A 12,733-nucleotide genomic window follows, 5' to 3' on the forward strand; every position below is an offset into this window, starting at 1 on the left:
GACTAAAACTGCTGTCAAATTAACGCAGTTTCTAATAATAATGTCAATTTTTAATTATCATTATTATTATTACAAACAGTTTGCTGTTGTGACAGACAGGGATGGCAGATACTGTATGTTCTGCATGTACATTACAAATACTAAATTTAAAGATTAGATCCATATGGAAGTGCAGAAAGCAAACAGCTGCTGCTGTGCTGCACATGTGTTCACACATGTTTCTCTTGTGCCTCCACTGCAATCAGTGATGTCACAGCAGGTGACAGCTGAAGGAAAACACCTGCTGTGATTTCACTGGCTGGGCTGGTAATTTATTACCTTCACCACTGCCATCTAGGTTTTTATCAGCTACATTGTGGTTTTCTCCACTTTCTCCATGTTTCCAATTACTGTGCATGACATTCAGTAGAGAAACAATATGTAGACAACCATACAACAAACGATATCTGACTGTGTCAGATGCTTTACATGTGTGCTGCTGAACACAACAACAGTATATTTAATGTGGTCACTTCTTTATTTCAGTGAACCAGAGCTGGAGAATGCTGTGATAAAGAAGAAAATCCATTGTCAAACTACATACACTGTTATGTTCAATTAAATTTGAGGGAATTTTCCAAAACGACAATTTCCCAAACCCATTTAGTTTTTTTTGTTTTTAAAAAAAAAGTTTACTCATGGATTAATTAAACACAATATATCATTCACAAACTCTAATTAAGTTTCTGCTGCTATGCCACATGGTGTATATGCAGCTTACAACGAGAGATAAGTAGATAAAAGCAGCTTCTCATTTCTGTCCAGCGATTGTCTATCTCTCCAGTTAAAATAACAACTGTCACTGGCAGATTGTATCAGCTGTTGCTGGCTCACTAATTAAGCTAAAGTTTGAAAACATTGTCTCTGCGTGATGTATTAATACTTTCGGTTGACTTATTCTAAAAGGAGAATCTTAAACATGCACAAAATGGCTGCAGGATATTGTGCAAAGAGACCGAAGTTAAAGCTGCATGTCCAAGTCAATAATCTATGTGACATTATCCAGAATCGACATTCACACATTGGTAGATATGATTCTTTCAGAGCTGTATACAGAGATTGATTGCACTTATTATAGTTGCTAAGTTGCTTGGGATAAAGACATCAGCTGAATGAATGTAATGTAGCCGAAGATGCTAACGATTGCAGCTTATGTGAAAGAAGAAAAATACACAGTTTAATCCATTCAATATACTTTCAAAGAGTTTGTTCTAGACCTGCTCTGTATGAAAAGTGTTGTGGGCTAACTTCCACAAATCCTTGTAGGTGGCATATTGTTGGTACTATTATGTATAAAACTGTTATGTCTTTAACAATTTAAAACTACTGCCCTATCTGTGCACACCCTGCACTCATAAAACCCCACAAAGTCTGTGTTAATGCCTCTGCAAGGCCTGTAGTACTGAACACCTTCAATGCATTAAGTCTGGGGCTCCTCATCAAAGCAATACTAACAATCTCTTTTGCTTGCTGTATGTCAGCTCTGCCCTGTCTGATGAACCATTTAACACAGCTAGACAGCCAAACCTGTTCCGAGAAAAGGACTTTAATGACTGCTAGGAACAATCCATCACCTCTCCTAGCTTACAAACTGATCCTGAATAAAATAGACACCAAACGAACCGCCTCACTCACACACACACACACACAAACTCCAGACTAAAATAAAATGTGTCAGATCAACAAAACAAGCAGCATCTGGAAATTTCGGCAAGCATACAAGTAAGGTCTGTGATAATGAAAAGTATTAACAATGAGCTAAGGGCCACAGCTGCGAAAGGAGTCCCATTGTACGCAGTGGACAGCATGTGTTCGATGGCTCTTTGATGACTAAAATATGTAAAGAGACCAGATCAAAGGTGACTGGAGTCTCTTTCTTGTTTCAGCTGACTGTGTTTTCAGGGTCAGTGGATGGGATATTCATAAGCAGCAGCCACCCAAGCAATGACAGAGAATGATCAAATAAGTGCCCAGACCCTCCTACAGACACACAAACACAAACCCAACACATACAGTATATTCAGATGACTAAGGTATTAAAGAACTTCCCCACAAATGAGTCTTGAGTTTCAAATGAGCCCTCCCTAATGTTTGTCATGTTTCCCAGTTTCCCTCCCCTCATCTTGTACAACAGAAACAACACGCGCACACACACACACACACACACACAAGACAACACATTCATCAAGGCGACATGGGCAGATTGTCAGTGACACTCTGGAGCCTAGCAGGGAACCTCCCTGCACCAGCAACAGGGGTGGGTAAAAGCAAAAGGCAGTCAGCCATGTAGAAGCCCTTGGTCAATTATATAAGACAGTGATTCATACACACACACACGCACACAAACAAACACAAGTACATAGCAAATCAAAAGCAGTCAAGGACTACAAGACCTGTGCTGTGGTGATAGAAAATCAGAACGTTCCTCCTTTACAGATGAGAAACATCATTAAATCTCCTTCTTTACTTTTTAATGCCCGACTCTGCGTCTAGGGCACACATTCACTCGACAAATCTGGCTCCATTAGAAATGTACAGAAAATTAAGTGAAATCAGAGTACATACAACTTCATTTCTGGTGTGGTGGCACCCCATTTGGATGACACAATCTTCCGTTTACTGTCAAACTCTGAAGGAGAATACTCTTTCTTCCTCTTTCTTCCCCCTAATTACGTGAGTCACTTCAGAGCCGAGTTAAGCGGTATGTATTGTGTGAGATTAGAGAGAAGGAGGGGGTGGTGGTAGCGGCAGGAAAGCTACATTCAAGAAATATCTTCCGCTTGGTTGGACGAAAGAAAGCTGCAGAAATGGCTACATAATTCCACACACACAGAGCGTATGCATGTAGGAATGCCAATTTGGTCAGTCTCTGTCTAATCTTTTCGATATATGACAGGGAGACAACACAAATGTACTCACACACATACACACACACATTACCGGCACACACACCCTCTAAATCCCCATTAGGGTTTACAAAGTTTATTTAATCTCATTGAAGGACTTGAGCACTGCCAGTCTAATCCTAGCATTAGTGCAAGGCATCTGGAGCATGGAGACTCCTGCTCCGTTTCTTCACCCTGCTGTTTTACCTTATGTGATGATATGTCGGTGGTGATGTGGTCTACGTCAACTTCCTCCATCTCCCCCATCTTCAGACGACTCACCACCACTGTTCCTGCTGCGCACACACCATCAGACGACCTATAGAGAGACAGGTAGAGAGTTACATAGTGTTAGCCTCATGATCTTATCTGTTGAGTGAAAACTCTGTTCTGTTAAATACTCTATTCCTCTGACTACTACCTTCCATAGACCTAAAATATTCATCTCCATGTTGGGCCCTACAACTCTCCAAATCTAATAAGCTTATTTCCAGCCTTGAACAGGTTGTAAAATTATAAAACCGTCTGACTAAAAAGTGGAATCAGGACATAGACGCTTGGACCGAGGCGATTTCTTTTACTGACAGATTTTGCAGCAGAGTGTGCTTGCAGAATAAAGCCGAGCCTGCTCCAGTGGGAAGCTGGTGGGGGTGAAGGAAGGAACATTTCGTATAACTGTTCAAATGGCTGTCTAATAAACCAGGCTTTGTGCCCTGACAGACACAAAATTGATACTAGAGTTTTCATATCAGGGAGCCTGACCAATCACTTTCCCAATCATGGAGCCATGATTAAGGAGCTGATAGAAAATCTATAGTATTGGCAGCAAGACAGACGCCTTCAAATGAAGAAAAATGGTCCCTGGGCATCGTGCAAGCAAGATGATCACCTTAACAGACCCATCCCTAATGTGCTCAGTTCCACTCCAGCTGGAGAAAATATTGGATGTTGTGTGCCAGCCAATGGTCTGTGGAGACAGGGGGGAAGGATGACACACCCCTGACTGAGGAGGAGAAAACGCAAGGATGGTGATGGAAACAGAAAGGATGCTTTCAAGGCCAATTCATCTTGGTCGAACACGAGAGAGAAAATCTAATCGCACCCAGGGGAAAAGAAGAAATGGAAGAAGAAATGCTGAGGAGAGGTAGGGATGGATGTCAGGGACTATGGGAGAGGAGGTTTGGGATACCAGGGAGGGAGATGGAAGGAAAAGTGTCTCTGCGGTGGGACACTGGGAGAGTCAGTTAGCGCTTAATGTCTTGCAGCAGTCCCCACGCAGAGAAAATAACATTGGTTGGTTTATAAATCTAATCATCGTCCCTTGCCAGACACCTGTCTCAGTGTTTACTCCTCTGCTCATCTTTCTGTTTCCCCCTATTCCTCATCATCTCTCTGAGCAACAGAGGACTGAAGCACGGTAAAAGAAAGTCACCCTGACTTTGAACAAACTGTATGTACCGACAGTGGCCCACACATAATCGAGGAAATGGAGATTAACATGCATTGCATTCAGTGATAGTCCTCGCTAGGCAAACCTTGGGGGTTACAGTCGCCCTCTACTCTTTAGATTGCTCTGCCTCAATCCACTAATGAAACTTTCAATTTAAACAGACAGGGGAGACTTTGTTAGAATTGCTTTAAGATAATTGGTTTATGCCTTTGAGAGATATATTGTGATTTTCTTTGATTTGCGGCCAAATGTACCGTAAACTGAGCACCTGTTCAAATATAATCTTTATACATTGTTGTCTGCGAGGAAAAGAACTTTTCAGCAGCTCGTTCTAGTGATTTGATTTTCTTCCATCACCACATTGCTGGTTTACCGTACAAATTTAGCTGAAATCAAGCAAAAAAAAAAGAAAAAAAAAGGGGGTCATATTTCTGACAGTATGTCTGATCTGCTGTGACATAAACTTTTATTTTATTTTACCATGCACACAGAACTGACCTCAAATTAACTTTGAAGGTTCTGCGGAGCTGTGGATGAAAAAGAAGCTTGTCTCCCTCCCACATGCCCTCCTCCTACACCGCCCCTCTCTTTCCGTCTGTTAGAGCTGGCATGGAAACAAATCTGCAGATTGTTCTTTGCCTGCGAGCCCATCGTTTTTGGAATCTAATTGGCCCAGAATCTTTTTTATGACAACACTTAATCAGAAGGCTTTGTTAAAGTGACAAAAATAATATGCTTAAAATGTCTGCAGTGAATTTGGCACGATTCAAAAAATAATTAGTTATCAGCGAAGCGCCTTACATTTAACAGTTATTTTCTTTTGAAAGCTTCTCATGCAATTACAAACACAGTTTCCAACATAAGAAGATGAAGCGTGTATGAACTTATATACGTCAACTACGTACTGTATATACAGTACTATATAATGCTGAAATGATTCATGAAATAAAAATTTTCTGCTGAGAATCAAATCTTACTTCTTATATGATAATATCTACAGTCTCTATTTATAGACAAATTTATACAAAAGTCAGACAGTATATCATCTGCTAAAGATCCTCAAGATAATGTTTAACTTGATTTAATAATGATTAGGTTGGAACTTTTCCTGCTTTCTACAAAGGCTGAATGAACTGGCAGTCTTCACTGCAGAGGCTGCTGTATTATGCTTACTTCGTTGTAAACTTACTTTATGTGTAACCGATTTTATTGTTGGGATGAAAATACACGAGCTAGAAAACTTGATTTTGCTCAACAAAAATTGACAGCATTGTTGATTCAACATCTGACAGCAGACAAATTAAGCGACGTGACAGACAGCACCTTGTGATAGTGTGTCTCTACAACAATGACAGTCTTCTGTCAAAACTGTCAAATTAGGGTTTGCAGTCCAAAGAAATATGACAACTCTTACAATGAGGATGATAAGTGTATTTAGTTACAGGAGAAACAGATATCCACTCAGGCAAGACCCAGAGGAAAACGTCTGCTAACTTTGGCTTGAGCCAGTAAAGATTATAGTGAATTTTAGATCTTTGAGACAAACAAGTCTTACCTAAAACCACCACACCTCGCCATCAAGACAGAAAATTATTGAGTGGTTTGAGTAAACATATCCAGCCCAGTGGTTAAACTGGATACACGTACGAGTGTATTGCTATGTGGCTGAAACCTGAGCACCATTGTTTGTTGGTGGTTTTCCAGCATTGAAATTACCATCATTAGTCTTTTCCCTTATTGCTGTAAACACTATCATTACTACTGATATTATATGCTTGTTTTGGTGGTTAGATGGCAGATACAGATGGTGATGTTTTGTTTAGTGAAATGAGCAGTCATGCTGTGGTAATAGATTTACACTGCAACATGATGGCCTGTGCATTTGAAGATACAATATACCTGTTTGTGCTTGACATGTTTTTTGCTCTTAACACAGGGGAAGTGGTAAAGGGTGTAAAGGTCTGTACATAATGATGATGATTATGGAAGTTCAGGACAAACGGACAAAGATGGACAGCTATAAAAATTAAAGTGGCAGAGGAAATGTCCTCTTTCTGCTGCCTTGTGAACCAAAAGAGAGAAAGATTTACAGTGACACCAAGGAAAGGACAGTTGTACTCAATTTTCAAAGGTCTGAATTTAACAGCCCATGGGTGGGGAAAGTTCATCAAAAACATCAAAGAAGCAATACTTTTGTGGCCGTCAGGCGCTTCTCTCTGTGGGAAGCGTCACAGAGAAAAACACCTGACAGCCACAGAAATGAAGCACCAACACTGTTGGATATTCCCCTCACAAGGGCTTCTGCTTCAACTGTAGGACACTAAAAATACACAGCAGGACGTGGAAAAACTATTTTGCTTTTTGCTCTGGATTTTGCTCACAGGAGATTTACTATAGGAGTCCTTCAGGACACCTTAAAACTGTACATGGCCTGTGGAATGGGAGTGGTGAGAGAAAACTAATTGCCAGGATCCTACAGAGGCAACAGGAATGCTACAGAAGCCTTGAAGTGTAACAGTGGAAGTGTAGATGGGATTCTTGACCTATATAAAGCTGGACAGGCGAGCTAAATATAGCGCTGGCTAGTTTTCACTGAGGACAGATGTTAGGACACGCGACTGTAATAATGGGGAAATTTAGCTTAAGAAGTGATACTGACAGTCCTGATTTTCATCGGGGGATGAATGACAGTATCATGTGACTCAGCAGTAATTGCACATGACTAGAAGACTGACTCAATCAATAAGACTACACTGCAGGCATTGTTCATAGAGATGGCCAGAATCACCATGGGACACTTAACTGAGCACACACTCTCCAGCTAGTCTGGACCGCTTGAAGTATACACCCAAAGAAAAAACTGCCCTGGTTTCCTCTTGATGAAAGAGACTTCCACAAAAAATATATATTCAGTCTGAATCTAAAATTAATGCAAAACATGCTGCATCGTGTATTAAAGTTTTGTATGAATCTATTTGCGACTGAAATTAAGCAGGTTTTAATGGCGGTAGGCACGTTCAAGACTTTTTATGCTTGAAAGGTTGAGCAGGCCTCCACTTTTCAATCAAAACAAGCTGATTTATCCAGAACGCACCACTGAGACCAATCTCTACAACATGCAAATTTATGTAATGTAAAAAAAAAAAAAAAATCATTTTGTTTTCTGCAATACATCAATAAGCCGAATAGGAGTTATGTCATGCAAGAAGCACACTTGCACAACATTTGTGAGTTTTAATGCATCCCATTTGTTCCAGTTCCATCACACACACCACTTCTGCGTAACGAGAACTGTCTTCACACTATATTTACTTTTATGTTAGTGCTTAGCCAGTGACAGAAACAGTCTGGGATAAGCTGTTTTCACACAAGAAGAAAGGTGGAGAAAAAAAAAGTCCAGAGAGGATGCCATTTGTTTCAGCACCAGTCCACATCAATCCGAGCTGCTTTACAATTGAAGTCAGATAGAGGTAATGATGAGACAACTGTTGATGTAGCAGACACACACCAGCACCTCAATGAGAAAATCCTTTGGGCCTCATTAACATACAGGATACTATGGCAGACAAAAGATCTAAATATCGGATATACTATTTCTGGAGAGAAAAATTTATTTGATTATTGTACCTGTCAACACAAAGAAACATATTGTATGTTTCCAATATCATAACAGTTTATAGTGTAAATGGTATGTCTCCAGTACATTACAGCTGTGAGCAGACACTACTTCATGTCAAGCTGTGAATAAAAGTGGTGATTCAATACAGTGGCGTGAGGATCTAATGAGGCACCCAAAGACCGTAGATCGGTCAGATCGTATGTTCAAAAAAAAAATAAAACTATCTATAGTTTACTACTACTATATCAACGATATCTATTACTGTCACCGTCTATAGGAAAAAGGAGAACTAAAATGACATTGTCAATAGAGTTCAGTACAGCAGGTCACATGTGTAGGATGTGGTTTAGACAGGAATAGGTAAAAAAAAAAAAAAAACTTGTCACTTCCACTGCCTATTGTGTTTAGCACAGGCCTATAGAATGTGTGAGAGTACAGACTGTATTTCATGCTGAGGAGTATGGCTACACAATGTCACAGAAGGTCATGGTGTTGATAGGTTGGCTCAGGAGACCAGTGTCGGTATGTGCAATGCCGATGCTAATGAGACTGAAACGTTGAGCTAAACATCGAGCTGCACTGGTTGTCCCTTTAGCAGCCAACTTAGCTGATATCATGAATCTCATCTGAGTTCAACAGAATCTTATCTGTAAAATTTCATGTTTACCACCGAGATAGATATTCCTGTAATCACCCTGACGCACCACAGATATGATAGGGTTCATTAGTAAAAGTGACTTGTGACTCATCTCATTTATAACTATACACTAGAATATTTTTAAAATATTCCTATGACACTCATCTGTCATCAGTATTTATAAATGTGATTTTATCCACATTCATCTTCATTTATTAGGTATTTTTTCAGGAGGATAAAAGTAGCTCACAAAATAAATCTAATCTCTAATGAGACACATTTAGCACCAGAAATTAAAATCTATGTTTACACAGACATCAATGAACCATTTATTATTTAAGTGAATGTGCATGTTTTTTAATAAACAGTTCTAACGACGTCCAGGTGGTTCCCAGCCTCGGCTCTCCTGTTTATGTCCACCTTAGTTGGTAAACTATCAATAGCAAGGCTGTCCTACATGTTTCCACAGAGCACATTTGCCTAATCGCTATTTTACTATATTAGACTGAAATCAGCATAATCCAGGTTAATAGTTATCTGACACTGACATGCGTGCTGACTCGGTTCAGAGAGATCACAGAGCCTGTCGTCTGTTCTTTGCGCCAAACTCAAACGTTATTCATCCATCATGATGTAACAAAAAAAAGCCTTTTGACTGGTCAATAAGATTAAAATGCTGACCACAGACATAAAGAATATGCACATTTCATACAGAAAAAAAAAGTCAAAATCATCAAAAGTCATCGGACAGTGACGATACGATATGTTCTGTCTGCAACTCGCCAATAATGACTGACTGATATTTTTATATTTCTTTTATAGCACCAAAGTTATCAGCATAAGTTTATAGGGACTGTCCATCAGTTCTGTCCCAGGTGCTACTGCACTTGTCAAGATATCTACACACACACACACACACATAGACGCACACCAAGCCAGATCATACTGAATGTGTCAGCAGAAAATGGAGGACACACACTGCTGTGGCTTTACTGACCGCTATGAAGAGGCCTTTAAATTAATGTACATGACCGGTGTTATGTGCCCAATGATTAAAGATGGATTAAGACCACATACATACACAGTATCATTTATCTGCTTCCAATACTCTGAGCTACATATACAACAGTTTTCATTGCTAGTGTAGCACACTTCAGTGTAAAACTTTCTTTGTGATGACAAAGTGGCTCTGTCCTCAACTCTGCACATTCAGTGGTGTGTATACATTTCTTTTTTTTTAAGATTATTTTTTTGGCCTTTCCAAGCTTTATTTGATAGAGACAGCTGAAGACAGGAATGTGTGGAGAGAGAGATGGGGAATGACATGCGGGAAAGAGCCTTCACACACAGGACGGCTGCTCTACCAACTGAGCTAAACGCCGCCTCTGTGGTGTGTATACATTTCTGATGACGCATACGAGTGCCATACATTCAGGGTGAAGCCATTGAAAAGTTAAGTGCACATCGATGACAACAGAATAAGTGCAGGTGGGGGCAACAATTGAGTGGAGCAGGGCAGGTGGTGCAGCGACAAAGAGTGTAATGTGTGCCCTCCTCCATCACCCACTCAACGAACACTACATTTTCAGCATTCAAGTGGTGGTGGTGGTGGTGGTGGGGATGAATGAAAATGGCAAGTTGCATTGCAAGCCATGAAAACCCCCTAAAACCTGTTTACGGTCGTGCATCAGATTCTAAAAACTGAGGAGAAAATCACATAGTCTGTTTCAAGTGTAATGACTCAGAAACTGAGAGAGAGTAGATGCCCCCACAGAAAGCCACTAAGGCTTTATAATTATTTTTCAACAAACTGTAAAAGAGCTGACAAAACACAGTGTCTCCTTTCATCTCTGTCAAACAGATGGTTTTTGTCCTGTAATTGCTCTTGAAAAAGAAGCCAGCGAACAGTATCTAGACTGCCACTGTTTCTGACAAGGACACACTTACTGGAGGATGGGAGGTAAGTCTTTGTGTTGCTATGAACTGCATGCTCAGTTTTTTTTTTTCCTCAGATAATGGCGATAAACCTTGGTTGATGAGGAATTGTAATTTATCTTCTTGCTAAGAGTTTGGTGAGAAGATTACCACTCATCTCAGTCAAATATGAAAACAGAACCAGGAGACAGTGAGCCGAGCATAAAGAGCAAACCTGGTTCTGCCCAAAGGCAACAAAATGTTCATACCAGCACCTCTAAAGCTCAATAATTAACATGTTATGTCATATCTTTTTGTTTAATGTGTACAAAAACTGAAGGACAGGATGTTGTTTTACACAGAGTTATGTGCTAGACCACCTCTCTGCTGGGTGCAAAAACATCCTGGAGTTAACTGATTGTTACGTAACTATTACCTGAAACTGGATTGTGTCAGGGTGATCTGTGTCAGGGTCCTGGGAGACCTAACAGACGCCGTGAGGAATAGCAGATTCAATTTGTGATCTCAGGGGGGTTGGCACTAACAAGCGCTTTTTTCTGAGTTCTCATACAGCTTTCAATGGGGGGTTGAAAGTGATGCGGCATGCAAACAAGAGTAAGTCTGTGTATCTACTGTATATGTGTGTTACAGAGGATGAAAGTGTGTGAGTGTGTGTGTGTGAGAGAGAGAGAGAGAGAACCACAACACATCAGATAAAGTGAGAGCTGCTGTTGGTGGTGACAGTGTAATGGAGCCTCGCAGCCGGAGGGGGAGCAGGACTGTTGTATAAAAAGGCTGATGATTGTGACATTGAAATCTTGGCTTCATGAGTTTGGTGAAAGACTTTATGAAAATCTCAGAGCAGAAAATTAGTTCAGATCTTTACCAAGCATCATAAAGTGCACAAATTATCCCAAAATTAAAAAGTAATGATACCAAATTATTTCCCAGACAAAACAATCACAACTTATGGTCCACGTACTCTGACTTTTACTGTGATAACCATGTCACACAATTCACTATATCATTCTTATCGTGTTTAAAAGCTCCATAAAAAGGTGAAATTCTTTCAACAAGCTCTCATTTCCAAGGTCAAGAAATGTGCTTTCATGCATAATGTTTGAGCCAAGGGGGATGAGAAATGCTGTGGATAAAATCATAACGCCAAAGAGTCTGAGCAAACTTTATTGGCTAAAGCCTCAGTGCTACACCTGAAAGCTTCTGAAAAACCTATTGAGAGAACCTTAAGCTGGGACTGTTTTGTTAACAAGGTCAAGAACAAACTTTTAATCTTCATAATATATTTTTTTCTCTCTCTCTTTTAGATCAGATTACATTACTTTTATTTTACAGGCTTTAGGATTCATAATTAATTAAAAGGCCAGACACACTGGGCCAAGATTGTAGATTTTATGACTCAAATTGGGGCAATCAACACCATAGGTGTGAACAGGAGAAACAGTCAAAGTAATAAAAATGGAAAGCAAACAGTAATGAGAGTATTTCATTCAGGTTTAGTGCAAACCAGAGGCTCGGCTGATTTCCTCCCTCAGTTTAGGTGCAGTTACAGTTTACTCATGATGCTTTTTGTACAAATTAAATGAACAATGGAATTATTATCAATATGTGTCTATGTGTTCTGTTTTTATACAGACACACGTTCATACTCTTGTGTGATTTGTAGTGTTGCTTAGCGACACAACTCTAATTGTGGTTTACCACTCGCTCAGTGTAATGTCCACTTTATTAACGCAGTTAATTTGATATGTGCTCCTTTCAGACTATCAAGAATAAAAAAAAAACCTGTTAAATTAGTCTGTGTGTGTGTTTTTTTAGCTTTCAATAGTCTCTATGTCTGGTCTCTACTTTGCTGACTGTCTTACATATAAATGATCTGTGATCTTTCCACAGAAACAGTTTCCTGGTTTAGAAAGTGAGAACGATGATTTTAAAGTGAAATAACTGCAGGACTGTTCGACATTTTAAAAAAACAAACACATAATCTCACGATGAAGCTTTACTGTAGCCGTCCAAAATACCATAATCAGGAAGTCTTCAAAGGATGTGCCAAGGAAATGTTAATACCTGCCAGTTCAAAATGAAGGATCAGCTGCTTATTAGACGATGTTTGTTTGTTTGTGTGTGTGTGTGTGTGTGTGTGTGTGTGCTGAAAAGCTCACAGCTAGATC

The 12,733-nt window shown here is 39.8% G+C and overlaps 1 protein-coding gene across 9 annotated transcripts in view; it reads right to left on the reverse strand.

The window, feature by feature from the left end:
- The window catches only part of inpp4b (inositol polyphosphate-4-phosphatase type II B), a 217,891-nt gene that overhangs the window by 55,663 nt on the left and 149,495 nt on the right, over positions 1 to 12,733 (reverse strand). For all 9 annotated transcript variants that reach the window (XR_003462985.1, XM_019256050.2, XM_027282883.1 and 6 more), the window contains one exon: positions 3,132 to 3,243. Coding sequence is in view for 8 of the 9 variants with exons in the window: in XM_019256050.2 (XP_019111595.1) it covers positions 3,132 to 3,243 (112 nt within the window). In the remaining variant the exon portion in view is untranslated. The remainder of the gene's footprint in view (positions 1 to 3,131; positions 3,244 to 12,733) is intronic.

Source organism: Larimichthys crocea, chromosome X (genome assembly GCF_000972845.2).
Source record: "Larimichthys crocea isolate SSNF chromosome X, L_crocea_2.0, whole genome shotgun sequence".
Lineage (NCBI taxonomy): Eukaryota > Metazoa > Chordata > Actinopteri > Sciaenidae > Larimichthys > Larimichthys crocea.